General features: G+C 35.4%; 2 protein-coding genes across 2 annotated transcripts; one reads left to right on the top strand and one right to left on the bottom strand.

The window, feature by feature from the left end:
* Positions 1-748: 748 nt before the first annotated feature.
* Positions 749-4,733, bottom strand: LOC124639553. The gene is made up of 3 exons (XM_047176979.1): positions 4,497-4,733; positions 3,793-3,894; positions 749-3,413 (listed from the first exon to the last, which is right to left on the bottom strand). The coding sequence occupies exons 1-3, from the start codon at positions 4,635-4,637 to the stop codon at positions 3,000-3,002; spliced, it is 657 nt and encodes a 218-aa protein (XP_047032935.1). The 5' UTR covers positions 4,638-4,733; the 3' UTR covers positions 749-2,999.
* A 601-nt stretch (positions 4,734-5,334) lies between these two features.
* Positions 5,335-18,548, top strand: LOC124639585 (bleomycin hydrolase). The gene is made up of 12 exons (XM_047177021.1): positions 5,335-5,492; positions 6,697-6,854; positions 7,245-7,375; positions 9,452-9,566; positions 12,727-12,864; positions 13,399-13,519; positions 13,947-14,074; positions 15,086-15,213; positions 15,685-15,783; positions 16,023-16,143; positions 16,538-16,648; positions 17,102-18,548. Exons 1-12 carry the CDS (start codon positions 5,408-5,410, stop codon positions 17,222-17,224), a joined length of 1,458 nt encoding a protein of 485 aa, XP_047032977.1. The 5' UTR covers positions 5,335-5,407; the 3' UTR covers positions 17,225-18,548.
* The last annotated feature ends 53 nt before the right edge of the window (positions 18,549-18,601 follow it).

Raw genomic sequence — 18,601 nt, 5'->3', positions numbered from 1 at the left:
CAGCGGGAGGGGTCATTTGATGATTTTACGTCGCTAAAAAAAAAAAACAAAGCTCTATATATAAAATCTTTTAAAGATTAGTTACTTTTATTTCGATAATTGAAATCGAAAGCAATCACAGAAAATACTAATATCCCTAGATTTTTAACAAATACTTTTTTCGGTTCATGCAGTAAATAAGGTACTCTAAAGGTCGTTATTAAACAATAAAGTTCATTGACAAAAATAATGTATTTAAATCGATAATAGGTTTGGTTCAATAATAATAATAATTAAGTATGAAAGTTTTCATAGAAACGTTACGTTTCATATAAGCGATAGATATGTTTGTAAATTAATTGAATCTACATGTAATAAAAATTACTCACAATAAATTACTTTGCATCAAAACCAGACACAATGCTCTCTCACAAGCGAATTTTATCGAGCGGGTTTCTCCTCGAGACACATTCTGGACTAAAAACCGAGCCTATTTTATAAGTTCACATAATCTTCGAAAATAACCCCAGATCAGACAATAATTTAAATCTAGATTTAAACGACAATAAACAATTTAATCCGCACAGAAAATGTCAATGAAGCCATTCATATGACGAGCACGTTACGGCCTATAGAAATAGAAATAATTGCTCCACATAAACCCACGATTTTGACATTACAAGTACATTACAATAACAAGGATTACTTAAGTTATTGGTTACACAGTAATTTTTAACATATAGTTATCTTAAAAAGGGTTACATTTACATACATATAATATTGTCACCTAATGCAAATTCATGTTTTTTTTTTTCGATCACACTCGCATTGAAAGCACCATTTCTTAAGATTATTTTTGTTTCAATTTTTAAATCATGTTTGGATTTTCATACATTTTTCTAGTCTAGCGAAAAAAATACAGCACACTACTTGAGGACATATTATGTAGGTATAACAGTTAAAGATGAAAAATCTGTATTATTTTAAATAAATAAATGGCGTCTTACAATTAACGGATTTTATATTTGGCATCACGGAACATAATGAGGTTTTAAAATGGATAATTTACAGGTCTGTAATATTATTGAAATTACATAGGTACGTACTCTATTTTTAATAAATATATGGAAGATATTTTAAAATATATTTGAAGAGTTTTAACTAACAGGCAGCAAAGCATTCTCACTGACTTTTAAAACAATCGCCATGCATCACTTATCTATCATACTTAAAAGGCATTGAACAGCAAAAGTATTTTCCTTAATAAAAATTACCCAAAATCACCTGAAAAACGATAATTTCGGATCATCATCAAATTAATAAAACTTTACGAGCACTGATTTACGAGCCCGATTAAACTATCGGCCGACTCAAAGTTTGCAGTGTGAGGAGACACTAATATCATTTCTTATCTTTAATATATAATTGCAAGTGCTTCACACCAAGCTATTGAAGATACACAGACACATTTGGTAGAGTAATAAAGATTTAAGAACTTACTGTCTACACATAAGAAGACACGATTTTCAACTTTATCATAAGAGTGATACATTACAAATTACAATATACTCGCACGTGATATAACCAGAACAAGCAAAACATTTTTATTTTTAACAATAATATCATTTCTTGAGCATATTCATAAGAGATCTTGCCATCAAACCTCTCGAACTTTAGACGGAATCAAACCTTAAATTATTATAAAAGAAGCTGCAGGTTGTACTCGACTACCGCCCAAAAGTACAAATGTTATGTTTTTATCCTTGAAATACCTAGTACATAGAGGTGTCAGCAAAATTGGTCCCTTAGGCCCCAATCCTGCTGAGACTCCGAGATTATTCGAAAGTTACCGCGGTTCTGGACCATTAAGAGTCAAACACTCCCTTCCCCTGCGCCCACAGAGCATTTGATAATTACTCACATGTCTACTTATAAGAACTATGTTAAGTAGGAGTCTTTTATAGGTATCCAATTTTTTAGGTTTCATTTTGTACCATAGGCTGAAACCTTTAGCTATCTCTGATATAATAGAGGTACATTTAGCAAAAGGAGTTCGGAAGCTAAAAATTAACGGAAGTCTATCCTCATTTCTAGGATGTAGACGTTCTGTCACTCATCATTGCGCTTACTAAATACCACTTATACTTAAGCAACAGTGCAGAAAGTTTGCAACAATTGTAGCAGATTGTTCAGATCAACCTTTCTTAGTGCTCTATGCAAAAAATACAGCAAATATCTAATTTCCTCTTTGAGTGCATAGAACCCTTTTAATTTGGAGACGAATCGTGCCACCTTGGGGCACTGGACGCCATAGATTCCCAGACCCCCTCCACTCAGGCGAGGTCGGAGTGCCGCTGGGCCTTTTTAGTGGGTATCCCGGAAACGTCTTTACCGGGGAGTCCCACATACCCCTCCCCCGTAAAATAATGTCACCTAAAATGTTGGTTTATTGCAAAATAAATAAAAGAAGATCTGGATCTGCCTCTTTTGTTACATTAACTGAAAACCATACAAGTCGTAGTCGTAATATAACCACAGGCTCGAAGATCTTTTTTGCTATACCTACTGTCCTAATGCGTTTCGTCGTTCCCATCAGATACAAAATAGCCTTTTATCTTCAAGATGTTCATCTCCAGATATACTGCGTAATTTTATGATAACCCTAAAACACCGTCGCTGATCACAAGATTAGTATTTATTCCCCGAATACTATCTGAATTTTAATCTTCCCACGATTTTATATCGGTCAAAAAAGTTCTCAAACACGCACTATTCTAAACACGTTTTTTTGTTGATGCGCGAAATTAGGCTGATAATGCACGATTTTTTGTTTGAGAAGAAAAATAACACCCCTTTTTGCGTTTCAAGTTAAATCTACGTTCATCTGAAATAAAATGTACTGTGGCAATGAAGCAATTACCTACTAAAACCAAACTTACTTGATTAATTACGGACTCCTTTCATACCACAAGCAATTCAAAGCTCAAGACGAAAAATTGAACATTTGTCTCCAACAAAAATTATCGTAAGAAAGTTCTCATTTGCTTGTTTTGGCTATTCAACGATGCCTGAGCCCTATCCGCCTGATTAATTAACTGATCCAACTTACTAATTTGCGAATTTACTTGTTTTCCAATATCTTTAACCGCTGCCTTACCTAACAAGGCCGAATTTTCTTGGTCTTCCATCTTTTTTAAATCATCCAAAGCCGTGTTGATGTCTCCGCCATTTTGTTTTGATTTTCCCGCGCGTGGCGTCATTTCGTTGTCATCGGGACCAAGGCCCTGGTTGATAGAGCCTATGTCGGAACTTGGTGGGATGTAGTCTTTGTCGTAATTTGTCTGGCCTACATAGCTGGGCTCGCTGGAGTATGATAAGTTGTCTTTGGCTGACATTTTCACGCGGAAGAAGTTCGTTATAGTGCCGCAGACGCCCTGGAAAATATACAAAGATTTCGTTTTGAAAAAATAGAGAATTTATGTGTGCATAGTAAATTAGGTCAGGAGATTCAATATCGTTCAATTTCAATAAAACTTATTTGGGGACAAGAGTATACTACCGCAAAGTCGAAGGAGTCCAGGAAGCTGCCGACCCTGTGAGTGCAACGAGAAGGATTATCAGAATTTACCAACCAAAACCATTCATCTGGAGCCGGTAACTCTTTCGAACAATCCCGCAGCCCCAGCAGATTTCGGCCCTGAGGGAAGAGCCCTGAAAGCCTTGCTAACTGCTCTTTGAGGAGAGCGTGGAACAAAAGGCCCAGTATGATCTACCATGTTTCGTAGATACCTAAATTGAAGAGATTTTAATTACCTTCAATTTATTGATTTTGGTCTGCGTAGAATCCAGAATTGTATTCAACTCTGTGAGGCCTCCACTGCCTTCCTTTATCTGGTCGTCCAACATAGCAGTATTCTGCAAAACAGAAGTAGTTACCTACTTTTATACCCATCCCGTTTTATACAGTATTGAAGACCTACCAAAAATATATTACCATAAGGTCATGGTCTTAATAAAAAATCTTCGTAGCAAACCCTTCCTCTAATTTTGTGGAAGAGCATTTTCGATCAATTTAGCACTTTTGGCTCGAGATCACATTGACATTATAATAACTGATACCTACACTTTAAAATCTGACTGAATTAATCGTTTCTTTCAATCTATTTTTCTTTTTTAATATTCTAGTAACTGAGTAACTTACCATTTTTGAGTAATTGAGAACTATGCCATTTCATACCTATAAAATTTGCATACTGAATATGAGGCGAGATATGAGAAACATAATTGTATTGTAAGACCTATATTGTACCTAACCATATTTCAAGCAAATAAATATATATTCTATTCTATTATATTCTATTCTATGACATAAAATTATTAAAAGTAAAATGAACTTAATTAAAAGCAGTTCACAAATTATTACAGGAATATAAAAGTAAGTAGGTACCAATACTGCAATGAATGAATTAAGTTATGTATCTATTGTAAATAAAGTTCAAAAAAAGGTCATTGATTACCTCTGCCGTTCTAATTTCAACTTCCTCAAATTCGACGACATCCAAATGTTTATGTTTTGATAAAAAGTCTTCTCTATCAGGCAAAGGCTGGCCGAACAATTCAGCCCTAGTACACGCATCCTCGTAAGCTTTTAACGACATTTTTACAATCACTAACGAATTACAGCCGGCACTTTTTATAAGAAGAACCTCTTTTTTAAATGAATAAAATAATTTGAGGAAGAAAACCTCTATGACAGCAGGTTTTACTTTCGCGCAAGTGTAGACGTAAAATTAGATTCTTTGGCGCAGTTATTGATTTTTCGACTTGCTGCTTTATTACGTTTGATTTTGTCGTTTTCTTGGCATAATAATTTCATTATAATCAATTAATGTGCCATTATAAAATTTAACCATCGATAGTAGTGTATATCTACGTTCCCAATATTTATTCATATTATTTGTGACCTTGCACGTTTAACATTTCGAATTTCCCGCTTAAATTACAATGTTGCCAGTGTAGCGAAAGTTTTAGAACACGTTTTATTTTCCAAGAAATGAAATAAAAAGGCTTATAGTTTAAGAAAATAAATCTATGATAAATAACATTTAATTTAAATAAAGTCTTATATTTAACCAGGTTTCTTTATGAATATTTAATTATTATAAAATTAAAAGGCTGCGGACATCTGCAGATCAGCTGCTTCCAGGGTCAATGACCGAAAGAATGCACTTTTGAACCACTTAGAACAGGTTAATGAATGAGTTTGTAAGGGATAGCAACATTTTCCCACTCCTAGTCGCAACCAATAGGAATGTAGCATCGTACTTGACCCTTATCTGTGTTAGCATAAAGATTATTTTGTTTATGTTTCTATTGCCACCCGGCATCGGGAAATCCCTTGTCATCTTTTATTTCATTTCAATAATAAATGCTAGTAAAATCACTTACATCAGTGATATTTAAGTGTCGGACGTTTAGTTTGTTACGAAATACTTCTGCAGCCATGTCCTCAGGTACGCATCACTATAAATACATTGTATTTTTAAATTTAGAATTTCAAACATAACCTTCTTGCTGTAGGCAAATTATTTCAATATTCCGGGACATTTTTTTTGTTTCTAAACTTGTTTTTTTATTACCTGTATTTATTTTCCTCGTTGTGTTTTTATACCATAATTAAAGCTTGGAATCCATTATGTGAGATGAGTAAATTGAATATTGCTGTGTCATTTTCGCTGGCCACATAAAAATAACTCTATGAGTGTTCTTTATTTTATCCAGTGAGGATTCGTTTTATGGTTTGTAGCAAAATCATGGTATAAAACCTCATTTTGCACATTCCACAAAAAAGCTAAGAGAATTAAAACCTTTTTTTCTGAAATACCCACAGGACTCAGAAATAAAAAATAATATGTCATCTCATTTGCCAAATTCTTGTATGTAATTTTAACGTTTAAAGTGAATATTTATTGAAAAATCTAAATTATGTAATTTTTTTCAATAATCCCCTCACCATGAAATGAATAATATAATCAAGTTACCGGTAAACAATGGTGTAATCGTAAAATTTCTAAGATATAGCACACAACTAGAACACAAAAGTGAGTTTGATTTCTATGACAAAATTTAAAAATGTATTTTGTATTTAAAAGTCTGCACTGGACGTTTTAAAATGAAGGGGAGTACTTTAGTGGCGGGTTGGTTTAAAAATGGAATACCATTGGATCTACTGGGACAAAGATGAGAACATATCCTAGTAGATTTGGAAAAAGATCTGTTAACTGGCTGGCCGTAGTCTGTATCCCCACAAATGAGCTAAACATGAGTGCAAAAAATGTTCTTGTTAAGAAGATACTAAAGTGGTCCAAGAGAAACAGACTGAGAGTGTTGCTATCGCTAGCTCACATGCAACTTCAAGGTCTCAGTTATTTTCTCAACATTTATAGTTTTTTAAGTAAAAAAATTGAAAATCAAAATTGTATGTTAGCTGAAGCACCACAACAAACAATGATAACTTCAGCAAATTATGATCAACATTGTTGCATTTGTCATAATATAGCAAAAACATAGGTAAATTAGTAGTCAGCAATCAAATTATCTAGCATCGGACCACTATTTAAGAAGAAAACAACATCACCTATTTTAATGACAAAACTATAATTTCCAAATTAATTACTTAATTGATTCATGTAATAACATATTTTCTTTATATTTCAGTTCCCTTGAGCTTGGACACTTTATCCAAATTCCGAAGTGACTTCTATGCAAATCCAAAAAATGAACTCGCTCAAAATGCTTGCACAAGGTTTGACCCCTTCGAGGTTGCTATAAGTAGAAGGAAGACTGACACCACGCTACATGTCTACAATATCAAAGTAAGATATTGAAAAAATCAAAGAAAAATTGTTTTTCTATGCATAAATTGTTAATTTTCCTCTTAATTCTAACGTAGAGGTAATTTATAAGTAGAATCTCAAGTTTTATACTGTGCCTATAGTTATAATTGCTAGGCTGAATTGTTACTGTTATTTATAATAATTTTGCAACCTTTATATATGCTATAATGCCCTCCAAAGCTAGAGAAACAGTTCTTACTGAATAGATTTATGATGCAGAGAAACAAAATTGATTTAAGATTTGACTGCAGGAAAAATTATAAAGAAGTTTCTTTGAATATTGGTTTGCCTAAAAACCTAAAAAGAACCTATTTACACAATAAAGTATACCTTATGCCCATACAAATAAAGTCCAATATGAATTAACAGATCAAGTCTGAAGCCAAACCGGTGACGCACCAAGAGAACTCGGGTCGCTGCTGGCTGTTTGCTGCGCTCAATGTGATGCGACTGCCCTTCATGGAGAAGTATAACATCGAGGAATTTGAGTTCTCGCAGAGGTATGAATTTTCATAATGATTATATTTCTTACTAGCTGACCCAGTTGTTTTGCCTTATAAATTATTTCTGTTAAGGGTGAACAACCCTTATCATTTAGGGGTTTGAAAAAGAGCCAGAAGCCGATTCTCAGACCTACTGAATAGGCATATATTATATACATTTGGCAAAAATTTGTTAAGAAGATATGACTACCTACTAGGTATCCTACTACCTACCTACCTACCTACCTAGGTACCTACTAGGTAGGTAGGTAAATTTTGAATGTATATAAGTTTATACCTATATACATTCAAAATGCATTAGTGTAAAAAGTCATGTGAACATTGTTTACATTAAGATAAATACTTAGCCATTTACCTACCTACCTAGGTACCTACTAGGTAACCATTTACCTACCTACCTCGTTCACATGACTTTTTACACTAATGCATTTTGAATGTATATAGGTATAAACTTTTACTTTAAATAATAATTCTATTCACTAACTAAGCTATTCTTATTATTGTATTTAAATTGATTTTTAGACTGAATTTTTTAATAAAAAGTCATAATTATTTTTAAAATCATCATCAATGGCCATTTAATATGGCCTTTTAACATCTATAAAAAATGATTAAGCTGCATCCGTGATGTCTTTAGAATAGTGCATACCCAAATGGAATATAGCTCCAGTGGTTTTGTCTGACCTATATTCATTAATTGGGTCATTTGATGATTTCCCACCAGAAAGAGATTTTACACAGTGTAAATACTTGGAATCAGATCGTAGACGTTATCATGTTATGTCTACCTGTGTATAAACAGTGGGTGCAAAATGCGACGCTTTTGTTTATTCATCTTATACTGAAGTAGTTGTAACTCAAACCTTGTAATAAAGTATGATGATTTATTTTTGTTATCTTGATAAGTGCCCATTGTATTTATGAGATATACCTATGGAGGGTAGATGGTTACCAAGCCACTTGCAACCATACGTGATGATTACATGACAGAAAACATAATAAGAATAAAAACATACCTACTATAGGTAACTACATCCTCCGAGCCTTTTTCCCAATCATGTTGGGGTCGGCTTCCAGTCTAACCGGATTCAGCTGAGTACCAGTGCTTTACAAGGAGCGACTGCCTATCTGACCTCCTCAACCCAGTTACCCGGGCAACCCGATACCTCTTGGTTAGACTGGTGTCAGACTTACTGGCTTCTGACTACCCGTAACGACTGCCAAGGATGTTCAATGACAGCCGGGACCTACAGTTTAACGTGCCATCCGAAACACAGCCAATGGTGTCTAAGATATACTTAGAAAGTACATAAAGACTTAGAAAAGTTGCATTGGTACTTGCCTGACCTGGGATCGAACCCGCGCCCTCATACTTGAGAGATTGGTCCTTTACCCACTAGGCCACCACGACTATACATAGGTAACTACATACTTGAAAATAAATAAATATAAACCGATGTCTCCAGGTATATACTGTGTATTGTAATTACTGTTTATATCGGGTGTGTCGTTCATAATCACATTAAATGAAATGCGTTAATATACTGGTTAATATATATCGATTAACACAAAGAAAAAAGAAAAATACGTAAAAATAAAAAAAATGAATTTTTCAAACAAAGTAAATAGAATAAAAATGTGCGAAATTTAGAACACCATATTATAAAAGTCAGTCATTACAAACAACTGAAATTCTCCCTTGAAAACTGACAGCTGTCAACTTATCAAAACATTCGATACTCCTAACTTTATCTCTGCTTTACACAAATGATGTTGTAAATTATAAAAACGAAAAATGACTCCTGTGGTTAAACCACTGAATGGATCAGGTTATTTTTTTACAATTCGCCATAGAATATCATAAAGTATATGCGATAGGATTTAATGTGATTGTGAACGACACACCCTGTATATACCCTGAGATTACATACTAGGGTTTTCCTTTGAAAAATCTTACAAATATAAATTAGTTATTGAGTACCTACTTTGTTTTCAACCTCCAACACTATCATTATCCATAATGAAAATTCTCTCAAATGGTATATTATAGACATTTCCTGTTTCCCTCCTCAGCTACCTCTTCTTCTGGGATAAGATCGAGCGCGCTCACTACTGGCTGAACAACATCGTGGCCACCGCCAAGCAAGGGGAACACCTTGAAGGGAGACTCGTCAACTTCTTGCTCAAGGTATGTTCCATAGACAAGTTGATGTGGTGTTTATCTCTTCTTCTTCCGAGCCTTTTCCCAACTATGTTGGGGTCGGCTACCAGTCTAATCGGATGCAGCTGAGTACCAGTGTGCCACAAGGAGTGACTGTGTCTTTATGTACTTAAAAATATATCAACATAACATATAGGGGTATAAATGACGGGACTGCAGTACAAAGTCTTTGAGAGAGAGTCCTGGAACATAAGGGAAACAGCGCTTTCACAGTAGCATATTTTTTTTCTAAAAGACGACAACATTTGTACAGTCATTTTTTCGCGCACAAAGGTTGCAGTTTCACGGACATTTTTCAAATATTCGCACGCAATTTTTTACTGTTTGGTAGAGAGAATACCAGGACATACATTTGCGTGCGTCACAGTGCCACACAGCGGAGAAATCTCTCCTTCTTGTTTACGAACCTATTCTTTGTTTCCTGAAGCTTGGATTTTCCCACGAGAGCACGAAGGAAAACGCTGGAAATAATGCTATCTGCGTACGCACAGTTACCTCAATGTGGTTTCTATTTTCCCATCCCAGTTCAACGATAACTTATCGGGCACCATTGACCTAATAAAGGATGTGGTTTTTAACTGCATTGAATGCAGTGATATAATAATTTTATTTATTTTATTTTATTTATTTATTCCTTTATTTCAGGCAACAAAAATACAATACAAAAATATAAACTAATACATATGCTTACTTATAACAATAAATACAATACTATAATATTTAACTTAACATACTATACATACATACAAAATAACAAAGAAAAAATGTTAAAGAAATAATGTGTATTATATAATATTGAGGTCATGCAAGTTGCAATTTTAAAATATTTGATGCATTATATCAGGGTATCGTACCCAAGGAGGAAAATGGATCCCTGTTACTAAGACTTCGCTGTTAATCAGTCACCTGCTTTATCACGTAAAACGTGATATTTAGACAGTAAAAACATTTTAAAGATGTTGTATTATTATTGTTGCCTTGAAAACTTTGTAGGGTCCTCCCATACAACAAACGTGATTTTTTTAGCCCTTTAGTTGATAAATGGTATTGGAGTGCGACTCGCACTTGGTCGATTTTTTTTTTATCATTACATGCTTGGTTACCTCAAAATATAGAAACCGTGAGAAAGACCGAGAAGGTACTTTATTATTGCAAATAATTTAATATTAGATATTATAGTTCGGCCATTCAGAGAATGCGTTCCTGACACGTCGCGATTGAACTGACGACGTAACTTTGCAATGGCGTTGCAGTTACGATAAAAATATTTTTGCTGGTTGTTTACCGTTTTAACAATTGAGGAGCATTAAAACAACATTATTATATCAATAATCAATGAATGTTATAATTTTGTGCCAAACTGAGTGTCAAATAACTTGGTAAACAATATTTTTCTAAATCTATACTGCGCTATTACAAGGTTATGTCAGCGGTTTATATTTTGTAGTGCTGTGCTAAAAATAACAGGCAAGTATCGTAATCTGTTCTTATACAGTTATAATATATAATAATACGTTTTGATTTTCTTTTTAAGAATTGGAAAATAATGGACTATAAGACTTAATTATAACGTTTATGAAATATAAAAATAAAACTATGACCAAACCGCATTTTTATACTTAGATTAAAAATGGTAACCCCAAATGGCGTTATGGGCCGCCATTTTGTGACGCTAAAACAGTCGTCCGTTGTCGTTTCGTGCGCATAGACCACGTTTTTCAAGTGTTTTCGATCTGTTTTTATTTGATTACCCGGCTTTTGTTAGACCGAGATATCAGGATTGATTCTGTTATTGATAATAATATAATTATACATGTAGGCGAAGATGATGATGAAGACACCACCTCCTCAAGCAAATCGGAGTCTGATTAATATTCTGTTCGCACATTCAATTCAATGTACTTGTAACAAAGAATAAATAAAACAATTTTATTATATGAATATTACCTTTTTTTGGTTTCCACTTAAATAACTAAAATATAAAACAAATGATTCCGCCAATTTAAAACGAAAATAATCTTAAAATAATGCGGCGGTTCATTTTGAAGGAACGGTAACGAACTCAGTGTTATGTTGTGCCCATCACTAGTCGTGACTAACTGATAGGTGTCAGGAACGCATTCTCTGAACGGCCGAAGTATATATATATGGAAAGAGTGAGGAATGAGTATATAAGAGAAAGTTTGAAAGTAGCGCCGGTATCAGAAAAACTGCGTGGAAACCGGCTGTCGTGGTATGGGCATGTGATGCGGAGGGATGAGAGTCATGTTGTGAGGAAGGTGATGAGTATGAACGTGGACGGATATAGTGGAAGAGGAAGACCAAAGAAACGATGGATGGATTGTGTGAAAGTAGATATGGTAAGAAAGAATGTTACTTGTGAGATGACGGCAGATAGAAGAGTATGGAAGAAGAAAACATGCTGCGCCGACCCCAAATAAAATTGGGATAAGGGCAGGAGGATGATGATGAATGTAATATTAGATATCTGAGTGCATTTATTTGCTCTGATAACGTATATCTTTGCAAATATAGGTTACACACATTGCATGTTAGGCAAACTGCATGTTGCATTGTTGTATGCATTATCGCGATTAATGAACTATACGTACTGTTATGAAACATAGGCAATGAGGCTGATAAATACTAGCCTTTTTGAATAACGTCATCTTGTTTTTGAACTCTATTTTTAAATTAATTTTTAAATTAAGAACAACTGCAATTAGAATATTATGTAAAGAGGTAAATTAAAAACTTGGACATAGATATAGAATCCTATTTCCATCTCCCGCGGGGTGTGTATAAACTCGAAAAAAATAACTCGTTCAAATATAATATTTATATGAGGACTAGCTGTTCCCCATGAATCCCGTTTCCCAAGGGAACTGCTGTCCAACCTGGATAAAAAGTAGCCTTCGTCCTTTCTCAGACAGACCTGCGTACCGAATATCATTTAGAATTTAGATTATTCAGTAATAGTAGGTTCAGTAGGTTTGATATAATGAGGCGAGAGTCATTTTCTCAATTAATAGTAGGTAAATACCTTTTCAACAAGAACTGGGCCCTGCTCATTTCAATTATTATTTTAAACATCCTCTTCAAATTTTTCTTAATATCTCACCCCCAGGACCCGATCAACGATGGCGGTCAATGGGACATGATAGTGAACTTGGTGAACAAGTACGGCGTGATGCCCAAGAAGTGCTTCCCGGAGTCGTTCAGCTCGCGACGCAGTTTGCATATGAATGCGCTTATTAAGACTAAGGTAAGAATTAGAGGTTTTTTGAAGTATTGAAGAGCTGTATCTCAACTATAGTTTTTTCGTGGTGTGATGATATCCCTGGTAGCAGTGGTAGCTTTTTCTCTGTCAAGTATACTTACTACTTGTATCTAATATTCAATAAACAGTCGTAAAACATTTTTTTTTATTAAAACAATATTTTGGCTTTATATGTTATCAAGTGGATAGTAAGTAAATGCTTGGCAGAGTAAAATTACAACTGGGGCAAGCTGAAATGAAAAGAAATCGTTTATTTTGCAAGTTGGACATTAAATCACTTTTACACGTCATGAATGGCTAGTTGGCTCAGTGGTCACCATATTGCGGTCCTGGTTTGATTCTCATTACGGTCACCATGTGATGAACATTTTTGATGGCTGTGGTCTGAGTGTATAAATGTATCCATATAAAGTGGTATCAGTTGTATTAACACCCGTAACAAAAGTTACCTCTGTACCAATTTTCTACACATATATTATTTTATTTTTCCTAACACATTATTCTTATCTTTAATTGCAGCTCCGTGAATACGCCAAGGAGTTGCGTGACAAGGTGGAGTGTAACGCATCGGACGCGGAGATACAGAGCGCCATCAAAGTGCAGATGGGCGTCATTTACAACATTGTTGCGACATGCCTAGGTAAGATAAAATCCCCTGGAAGATAACTATAATATCAAACCTTATATTTTACCTGTTTTTTGATTTGGTAATTGATTTTAGTATACACATGAATGAATTAATTAATTATAAAATATGAAGTACTCAGGTTGGCATCAAAAAATTTACATCACCTTTTTTGCAGATTATCATTTTGACTTTATAAGGGTGGGTAGCGCCATTAACTGTATGTTTCTATAACCAGCCACGAAGTCGCAGATTCTACCAATTTGCGTCAATTTGAAGGCCAATATAGAAGCTAATTTGCTAAATACTTCAATATTGTGAACGGTTACTGTGGATGTTTGTTAATTTAGTTTAAGGATTTTGATTGTACCCTGTAATATGTAGGTAACTATTTTTTGTCCCTAATAAATAAAATATTGATGCCCCTTCCTTGTTCCTACAGGTACCCCTCCAGAAAAGTTCACGTTCGAGTACTACAACAAGGAGAAGGCATACAACAGCTTCGGGTTGCTCACTCCTCAGGAGTTCTACGAGAAACATGTCCGTCCGCTCTTCGATGTTAATCATAAGGTTAGAAATATTATATTTATTACTGTCGCTATTTAAAAGGCTTTGAACTCATATGGTGATAGGATAGCACTTACACCTTCAGAGTATAAAGGGTCGGTGCTGCGGGATTGATCGAATACCGCGGCCTTGGTACTTAAAGTGCTTCAGAATTAACATGATGGGGCTTTAGTCAGTAAGAGTCTGACACTCCCCTAACCCACAGCACACAAATGACCTATTCATTTCACGATTTCCCATAAAAAAGAGTATTAAAGATTGCCCTTGTAACAATACCCAGATGTCGAGTTGTGATGGACGCCCTTTTTTTTCCGACGTTAAAAATCATCAAATGACCCCTCCCGCTGTGGGTTAGCAGCGGTGAGGGAGTGTCAGACTCTTACTGACTAAAAACCGTCGTGTTCCGTCATAGGCCTTTTATGTACCAGGGCCGCGGTATCTCTTTCGAACAACCCGCAGCCCCGGCAGGCCTTGGCCCTGCTGGGCCCCGCTGGGGTTGCTGACATCTCTTTGAGGAGCGCGTGTCCTCGGGGCTGTCCGCACAATGGTGACACCCGGGCGCCTCCTCACGACCGATGCGGTGCAGGTACCTCCCGAAACAACCGTGTCCGGTGAGGACCTGCGTCATGCGGTACGTGAGGGCGCCGTGACTCCTCCCGAGCCACTCCTCAAAGAGGGGACTTACCGCCACGATGGTGGCGTGCCCTGCACTGGGTTGCGACAGTCGCTCCCTCCAGGCCACCATGAGATCGCGCCGGAGCTCCGCCCGCTGCGCGACAACTTGCCGCGACGTGATGGACGCCCTAACATCTACTTTTCAGAATGCATGAAAGCACCAAAAATATGTCACTGGAGAAATTCAAAAGTCAAGTGACACTTTTCCCGTGATGGATAACGCACATTTACTTTATCTTTCTCTACTGCTATATTTGTCCATTCCCGTTATAATTATGTAATTTTCCACTTGACACCACCTTTTTAATATATTTCCTATAATAAATATTATATTTCCAGGTGTGCCTAGTATCAGACCCGCGGGAATCGAACCCGTTCGGTCAGCTGTACACGCTACAATGTTTGGGCAACGTGGTCGGAGGCCGCCAGACTGCGTACAACAACCAGCCCATTGAGACGCTTATGAAGTTAGTTATGTTATTTACAAATTTTATTTACATATTTGACAAGTTTTTTACAGATATAAAAACATTTTAAAAAATTAAAATATATGTAACTACTGATTTTGTAAGCACAAGGGGGTGCAAGATGTGCTTTCTTAACAATGTTGGGGTCACCTTCCAGTCTAAGTCTAACCGGATGCAGCTGAGTACCAGTGTTTTTTTTACAAGTAGCGGCCACCTATCTGATCTCTGCAACCCAGTTACCAGGGCCACCCAATACCCCATGGTAAGTTCTGAATAAAATAGACGGTCAGTAGTCACCTATCCACCGTCCCAACGCGCTAAACATTGTTGAATCCTTCTTATTAGAACTACGAACCGTCGAAAACCGTCTTATCAGAATATCAGTTTTTAACATTGTATATAGTCTTTAATGACCCAAAGTCGGAGAGGATATATTTATCTATGTATAAAAATTATGACATTGTATCACAGGGCTGTAAAGGACAGCATCGCTGGTGGTGAAGCCGTGTGGTTTGGATGTGAAGTCTCCAAAAGATTCGAGCGCAAGAACGGCTTCGAGGATTTGGATGCGTAAGTGCATTTTGAACCTTAATGTATGGTAATGGATTTAAAGTTGTACATTATTTATTTAAGCATTCTTACTCAAAATACAAATGCGGAGTAAATCTGCCGGATCAAAAAATCGGTCAATTTATTCGATACACATGTGCGGAACCAATATAGTTGACATTTGGCCGTTAAATTCTTTGTAAGACATAAAAAGAGATTAAATTTTCCTACTTTAACATTTTTTTTGTTTTCAATTTCAGTCAAGATTACCGCCTAGTGTTCAACACGGAGGTACAGATCGGTCTGAGCAAGGCCGACCGGCTGATGTACGGCGACTCCTGGATGACTCACGCCATGGTCTTCACTGCCGTCGGCACTGATGTGAGTAATATCATCTGCCTAGCCATTTTATTAAAATGTGATGATCGGCTTTAGTGTAACCGGTATATAGCTGAGTGCCACTTTTACGTGAAGCGACTACCCATCTGACCTCCTCCACCCAGTTACCGGGGCAACCACACCCAACAACCTCCACAACCCTGGACCTAGGTAAGACTGATTATCAGATTTTCAGTCAGTCAGATTACTGACTACACGTATCGACTGCTAAACATGTTCAAATGACTGCCGCGAGCTAGCAATGTAACGTGCCTTCCGAAGCATCGCCGATTTATTTACATGACGTTGATTCATCCTCTTAAGGATCAAGTTGGCATGATACACAGACAAGTTCCTCATTTATAATATTACTAAATATTGTGTTCCTTTTCTACAGGACAAAGGCAACCCTCTGAAGTTCCGCGTGGAGAATTCGTACAGCGACAAGGAGTATGACAAGGGGTACTTGCTGCTCACCGAGCCATGGTTCAGGGAGTTCGTCTTTGAGGTATGTACTTATTTTTGTATACCTACTATTACTTTTTTTATATAGGCAATAAGCCAGGGATCATTTGTTTGCTAAGGCAACTACTTTCTATACCTGGATAGAGATGAAAAGTAAAGTCTATATTTAGCTAAAATTCTGGTAGCTCTTAAACTTTGGAAGGTTTCCAGAACATTCTTTGTTCGTTGGTTTAGGAGCTTCGAAGGCAGAAATATACAAATGTATAATTTTTAGTGCATTTATTTATCTTACAACATATTATTTATATTTTTAAATATTAGATTATAAAAATAATAAAAAACAAAAAAATCAGGAATATACAAATGCATAATATTATTAAAATTGTTGGGAGGCTAAAAACGAGAAACTTATACAATGCTGAGATAACACCTTGCTATTTATGTCATCTTTTTCATGTATGTATTTTTAAATTTTTTTCTTTAAACCTTCGTATAGGTGGTAGTCGACAAAAAGTACGTCCCAGAAGATGTGTTACAAGTATTCTCACAGGAGCCCAAAGTGTTGCCAGCTTGGGACCCCATGGGCACCCTCGCTTGTCCCGTCTGCGCCAAAGAATAACCCACCGATACTGGCAACACCACCAACCAGAGAGGTGACATATCTGTGATATTATCTATGGTCAACATTTGCGCTCACTGTAGGAAATTACCCCTTGAACATAAAAATTGAATACTAGCATTTTATAACATGTCTTGTCCTTATTTTTTTATATATAAAAAATAAGACAGACACATTTAAATAGGTAATTACTATATACTTGTTTGTCCCCTTAGTTAAACATAGGTTAAGAGTATCCACAAACTGCAAACTTTTAGTCGGCCGATAGTTTGTTTGGGCTCATAAATCAGTATGAAGATGAATGGTAGTACGCACATTACAGAGATCAGGTATTTAGCCGGTATCAGACCGACTGAAAACATTGATTGGAACCAAAATTTTTATTAAAAAAAACTGTCGGCCGACTGTTTAATTTGCAGTGTGCGGATATTCTAAGGGGGCTGTTTTAAAATAGAGGGTTATTTTCTACAGAAAATAATTAGTATTATATTAAAACCATGGCAACTTTTACAAAATATCAATTAATATTCGTAATTTATAATATAATCGCGCATTTTAAATAAAAATATGACAGATATGTGATTTTTCAAAATAGTCGACTGTATAGGCATTTTCTACTGAAGCAATAAAATATTTTATTTTGATATATTTAAAGCAAAAGTATTATGTATAAGCATGCCTGTATCTTTGTATATCGTAAGCAAACTGTAGTTTATACTTATTTAGCTCAATAATTTTACTAGCTGAATTGAAATAAAGGAAATTCATCTCCATAGTTTATAGCAGATGCAAAAACACAAATTGTCCTGTATTGCCAGTTTCTGTAAATTGAAATTATAATCATGGCAGCCAAATCTTTGCAGTTGAAAAAAGGAAGAAGTACTTAAATGGCTGAATCGATAATGAAATCATATTTAATTATCAATTTAAACTTCGAACTATTCTACTATTTATTAGGTAAAATTAACGAAGAAGATTATAAATCCCTTTATTTTTCCTTTGCCATTTACTGGACTATCTAACATCTGGCAACACTAGACATGTATCTACCAAAATCAAATTGAACGGGTAACATTCTAAAATGTAAAAAATGCGTGGAGATGAAAACAAATAATGTATATTTTTACCATTTTTTATCACAATTGTGTTCAGTATGTTACCAAAACCATGTTGCTGTTATAATATGTAGAAAAAATATTATTAATTTCTTTATTTTTGTATTGCCATATTCGTGTTCCTTACTTTTTAATGTCAATTTATGACAAAATCGTCGTTAGGATCGCGAATCATATTCATATTTGATAAATAAATGTTTGTAAAATGTTATGTTGTTATTATTTTATCATCCTATTGGTATACAATATCACTAACGGCCAG

This window comes from Helicoverpa zea, chromosome 19, assembly GCF_022581195.2.
Source record: "Helicoverpa zea isolate HzStark_Cry1AcR chromosome 19, ilHelZeax1.1, whole genome shotgun sequence".
Taxonomy (NCBI): Eukaryota; Metazoa; Arthropoda; class Insecta; order Lepidoptera; family Noctuidae; genus Helicoverpa; species Helicoverpa zea.
Note: the sequence above shows the minus strand (reverse complement) of the source record. Positions and strands in the feature narration are given on the sequence as shown.